The 5608-nt window shown below is 70.6% G+C and overlaps 1 protein-coding gene across 1 annotated transcript; it reads right to left on the reverse strand.

The window, feature by feature from the left end:
• Positions 1-213: 213 nt before the first annotated feature.
• Positions 214-1433, reverse strand: TNNI2 (troponin I2, fast skeletal type). Its single transcript, XM_056131888.1, has 5 exons — positions 1357-1433; positions 1146-1274; positions 970-1059; positions 444-620; positions 214-348 (listed from the first exon to the last, which is right to left on the reverse strand). Exons 2-5 carry the CDS (start codon positions 1266-1268, stop codon positions 253-255), a joined length of 486 nt encoding a protein of 161 aa, XP_055987863.1. The 5' UTR covers positions 1269-1274; positions 1357-1433; the 3' UTR covers positions 214-252.
• Positions 1434-5608: the final 4175 nt, after the last annotated feature.

Below are 5608 nucleotides of genomic sequence, written 5' to 3' on the forward strand. Positions count from 1 at the left end.
CAGCACATCCGTCAGCCGCTGCCGGCGTGGCCTTGCGGCCCTGCTGTGCGCGGGACCTTGGCGCTCCCTCCTGGGCGGGGGCCCCGCTGCCCACGATCCCGCACTGGCCTCTCTGGGCCCGGCCGAGCCCCTGACCCTTGGGCCACCCCCCCCACCCTGGGCACGCGGCAGCAAGAACACAGGCGGACAAGGGGTTGCAACGCTTTAGTGACGGGCGGGCCGGGCGCGGGGCGCGGGGGGTCCGCCAGGGGCCTAGGACTCGGACTCGAACATCTTCTTGCGGCCCTCCATGCCCGACTTCTCCTCGATGTTCTTCCGCCAGTCACCCACGTCGCGCAGGTCCCGCTCCTGGGGGCGCAGGGCGGTGGGTGGGTGGGTGGGTGGGCCAGGCAGGGGCGGGGGAGCGGGGGAGGGGCGGGCGGGCGGGGGGGGGCGCGGCCCACCTTCTCGGTGTCCTCCTTCTTGACCTGCTTCAGGTTGGCCCGCAGGTCCATGCACACCTTGTGCTTGGAGCCCAGCAGGGCCTTGAGCATGGCGTCGGCCGACATGCGCACACGCCGCAGCGGGGGGCGCTTGAACTTGCCCCGCAGGTCGAAGAGCTTCTGGTTCATGTCCTCCAGCTGGGGACGCAGGGGCCGCGTCGGGTCTGGGCCCCTCGCCCCCGGGCCCTCATCGCCTCCTGGGTCCCCCATCGCCTCCTGGGCCCGGATCGCCTCCCGGGCTTCTCACCACCTCCTGGGCCCCCTCACCACCTCCTGGGTCCCCCCGTCACCTCCTGAGTCCCCCATCACCTCCTGGGCCCTGATCGCCTCCCGGACCCTCGTCACCTCCTGGGCCCTGCTGGCCTCCCGGGCTTCTCATCACCTCCTGGGCCCCCTCACCTCCCAGGCCCTCACCTCCCTGGCCGCCCCATCACCTCCCGGACCCTCACCCCCTCCTGGGCCCCCCGGCACCTCCGGGCCCCCTCACCTCCTTGGTGCTCTTCTGAACCTTGACCTCCATGTCGTACTTCTCCTCCTCAGCCTCATCGATCTTGGCGTGCAGCTGCTTGCAGAGCTCCTGGGGGCGAGCCGCACGGTCTGTCGGCCTCCCTGAGACCCCCGCCCGCCCGCCCGCCCGCCGCCCCTTGGCCCCCGCGGGCGCACCTGCACTTCGCTCATGGACCCGGGGATGTGCAGGGGCGGGCAGTGCTCGGCCATGTAGTTCTCCTTCTCCGACTGCTTCCGGCTCTCCTCCTTCTCCAGCTCGGTGGCCGCGATCTGCAGCATGACACTCTGCGGGGCGGGGCGGGGGTCTCAGCCTCGCCCGCGCCCCCCCCCCGCGGACCCGCACGCCCCCCGCCCGCACCCCGCCTACCTTCAGGTGCTGCCTGCGGGCCGTGATGGCCCGGTTGCGTTTCTGGGGGGCAGAAGGACAGAGTCAGGGTGGCCCCCGCGCCCCGCGGCACCCCACGGCCCACCCGCCGCCCTCCCCGGGGCCACCGTGCAGGGGGAGTCGACTGAGGGTGGGCAGGAGGCCCGCGGAGCTCCTCGGCGGGAAGCTTGACCTCTGACCTCCGGGCGCCCGGGCAGGACTCACCTCCTCACTGTTGGGGGAAGAGAGGGGTCAGGTCCACGTCCGGGGGGACGGCGTGGGGAGGGGGTCGGGCCAGGGACGCAGAAGCCCCCGCCCCAGGGCCGCGGGGCGAGGGGTGCCAGGCCGGGGTCTACTTACTCTCCCATCCTGAGTCTCGGGGTTTGGCTTCGAGCCTGTGGGGACAGAATCGGGGCATGAGAGAGCAGAGGGGTCTGGGGTTGGCCTCCCCCCATCCTTCAGACCCCCAGAGGAGGAAGGGAGCAGAGAGAGGGGGAGGGGAGGGGGGAGGGAAGGAAGAGGAGAAGGGAGGGGGAGGACAGGGGAGGGGAAGGGGGAGGGCGAGGGAGGGGGGAGGGAGGGGAGGAGGGGGAGGGGAGGGGAAGTGAGAGGAGAGGGGTGGCAGGGAGGGCGGGAAGGGAAGGGAAGGGAAGGGAAGGGAAGGGAAGGGAAGGGAAGGGAAGGGAAGGGAAGGGAAGGGAAGGGAAGGGGAGAGAGGGGAGAGGGCTGGCGGGGAGGGACAGTGCTCCTGAGCTGTCCCAGCGGCCCGGCCGGGCAGGGGTGGTCTCAGCCCTGCCATCCCCGTCTTCCCCAGCGGTTCCCCGAGTTGGGTCCCTCAGAGCCCCCCAGGGTCCAGGGCAGCCGAGTCGTCTCTCCCGGCGGGCGCGCAGGTCTGGGCGCCTCACCGGGGTCTGCGGGTGGACGGTGGGTGGACAGTGGGCACAGGCGGTCAGTAGCGGCGAGTGCCGGCGGGGCCGGGGCAGGGGTATAAGAGGGCTCCGGGCAGTGGGCGCGGCACCTGCCACCGCCACGTGCCCCAGGTCTGCAGGCCCGGCTCTATTTAGGGCTCCTGACGCACCCCAGCTCCTCAAGGAGCGACAGCTGGGCCTTCCGCGGGGGGGTGGTGGCCTGGGCAGCTTGTCCCCCCCAGCCTGTCCCCCCCCCCAAGCCTGTCCCCCATCCTGAAACCCCCCCGTATGTCCACTCCCCCCCAGGATGTCCCCCTAGGGCCCCCCACCCCTGCTCGGGGTCAGCCCGCCCGGAACTGGGCCTCTCCCGGGCCCTGGGCTTTCCGACAGGAAACAGCGCGGGAAGGGGCCGCGGGGTCCAGGCTTCCTGCCGGCCGCCCGCTCTCCCGAGGGCGCCCAGGACCCCCTCTCCAGCCGCCCCCACCCCAGCCCCTGGGTCTGGGCTCTGGGAGGCTCCCCCGGACCAGCCGTGACCTTGGGGGGGAACAGCGGCCCTGCAGCCCGCGGCCCTCCCCCACCCGCCTTTGTCCTGGGCGGTGGGAGCAGCTCCGGGCAGCCCCTCCGCCCGCGTCCCCCAAGGAGGCCCCCGCCCCGCGCAGGCATGCGGCCGGCCCCAGCCACGGCCACGCGAAGGGACACACTGCCCCCTGCTGGCCGCCCCGCCGGGTCCCCACAGCCCAGCACTCCAGCAGCTAGACCGAGCCCAGCAGACCCCCGGCACAACCCCCAGCCCCAGCTCAGTCCCGGCACGGCCCCCAGGCCCCCTCTGGCTCCCCGCACTGAACCCGGGGGTCTGCGGGTCCCTGTGCTGGTAGCCAGTCCTGCGGGACCCCTGCCTCTGCCTGCCTGCAGACACGCTGGTCTGGAACCCGGGACCCTGCACCCCCACTCCAGGGCCAGATGCTGGGGCCAGGGCTGGACGCGGGGTTCCGGGCCGCAGAGACCCCGGCGCCCTGCCAAGAATCCCCTCCCTCCCGCCCACGGCAGGCCCTGCTGGCCCCACTACCCGGCCCAGCCTGGGCCTGAGCCCCACCATCCAGGCTTCTCTGTGGGGAGGCAGAAATCGGGGTCCGGGAGGCAGCACGGCCGGGGTGCTGGGCAGATGCTGACCCCCAGGGCCCGGCACCCCCCACGATTCACAGGGGCAGGGCCTGGGGCAAAGGGTCACTCAGGTGCCTGGGCCCCAGCTGCGGCAGGGCTGCCTCCTCCAGGAAACCCTCCCCCCTGCCGAGGGTCCTTCTGGGGGTCTCTCCCTGGCCCCAGCGTCTCCTGTGAGTCTCTAGTCAAAGTCTGGAACCCGCACCGGAGCCCACGAGGGGCGGGTGGGGGTCAGGGCCCGGCGGGGGTCGTCGGGGGGCTTCGGGTGGGTGGGGCAGGTCTGAGCAAGCCCAGGCCTGAGGTGTGTTCCTGACCCGGCACGTAGCCAGCAGCGCCTGGAGGAGGGTGAGGCGGGGGCAGGGGGGCAGGGCGTGCCTCTGGAACATTCCTCAGCCGCCTCAGCCGCACTGCCCAGACCTGCCTTCCCACTCAGCCGCCGCGGGGTGCAGCCCCCCGCCCCACCTGCCCAGACTCCCCTCTGTCGGGCAGGCTGTTCCGAGCGGGGCCAGGGTCAGGCCAGGCTGGGCCGAGAGCCGTGATCGGGTGGGTCCCCGCAGAGCCCGGCACCCCCAGGGCCGACAGGGGAGGCCTCACCCCGGGGTGTCAGCACCGGACGGCACCCTGGGGTCGGCTGCGTCCTGGTCGGGGACCCGTCGTCCTCCTGAGGTCATGGCACAGCTCAGGGCTCGCGGGTCCCCCGAGCACAGGGCCCAACTCACGTCCCCAGAGACACCCACGCCCGGGTCGCCGTGTGGGCATGTGTACGCGTGTGTGTGTGCCTTGAGTGGTGAGTGTGTGCATGTTCACATGTGTGCATGTGTGTGCCTGTGCACAGGCACAAGCATACTGGGTCTGCGTGTGTGTGTGCGTGTGTATGTGTGTGTCGCGTGTGCCTATACACGTATGTGTGTACGTGTGCATGGATACTTGTGCATAGGCGTATGTGTGTGCGTGTGTGCATGTGGGCGCACGTGTTGTGTGTGTGCATGTATGGATGTGTGCCTTGTGTGTGTGGACACGTGTGCATGCCTACGTGTGTGTATACGTGTGCGTACAGGTTTGTGTGCGTGTATGCCGTGCCCGTGTCCAGGTGCTGGGTGGCTCCCGGCCCGCTGGCAGCCGTGGTTCACAGCGTTTGGGTGGCAGCGGCACGGCAGCGGCTCTTGGCCAGCAGAGACCAGGACTCCTGGTGGCCCTGGAGAGAAGGTTCCAGCACGGGAACACGGGCCAGGCGCTCCGAGGGGGCCCTGCGGGCCTGGGAAGTGCCTGGTCCGTCAGGACCTCCGGGCTCCCCTGGTGCTAAAGGCTGGCGGCGCTTGGCCACCAGGTGGCGCAGTGAGCCCCGTGGACGCGGCGGAGGCGCCGGCGGGGAGGCGGCAGCTGCCCCCCCGGCCCTCAGGGCTGCCCCGAGGAGGGACCCCTGCCCACATCTCAGGCAGGAAGTGCCGGGCTCTGACCCGTGTCCACCTCCGGGAGCTGAGGCCCCTGACGAGGGACCGGCTTCCCTGCCGGTTGCTGTCGGTGGAGAGGGGTGGACACCAGGCTGGACTGGAGGACCTGCCGGGGGCGCCCGCCGCAGCCCTGGCAGGCTGGCCGTCGGGGCCTGGGTCCCCACACACCCATGCTCGGAGCCTCCCCACTTTGGGGACCACGCTGCGGCCTCGGGGGTTGTGCCCACAGGGCTGCTGCAGGGGGTCGAGCGGGCAAACACGTGTGGTCACGCACATGTGTGGGCACCGTCATGAGCACTGAATGTGCGCGTGTGCGTGGACGTGCACGGAAGCATGCATGTACGCACACGTGATTCGTGTGGTTGTGAAAATGCGTGTGACTGCGTGTCTGAGCATCTGCGTGTGTGTGTGTCGGTGTGTGCGTGTGGCAGTATGTGCTTGTGAAAAGGTGTCATGCGAACGTGTGTGTGACTGCATGAAAATAAGTGTGTGTGTCCGTGTGTGACTTGTGTGTGCATGTAAGCGTGAGCGGCCATCTGCAGATAAGTGTGTGCACATGCGTGTGGCTTGTGTGTATGTGTGACTGTAGGTAGGTAAGTGTGCGTGTGTGCCTGTGACTTGGGTGCGTGTGACCGAATGCACAGAAGCGTGCCTGTTGCACACGCGTGTGTGGCTGGCGTGTGAGAACGTGTGTGTGCGTGTGTGCCCCAGACTGGTCCCAGGTTCTGGGCACGGGGC

This window comes from Sorex fumeus, unplaced genomic scaffold, assembly GCF_029834395.1.
Source record: "Sorex fumeus unplaced genomic scaffold, SorFum_2.1 ptg000093l, whole genome shotgun sequence".
Classification (NCBI taxonomy): domain Eukaryota; kingdom Metazoa; phylum Chordata; class Mammalia; order Eulipotyphla; family Soricidae; genus Sorex; species Sorex fumeus.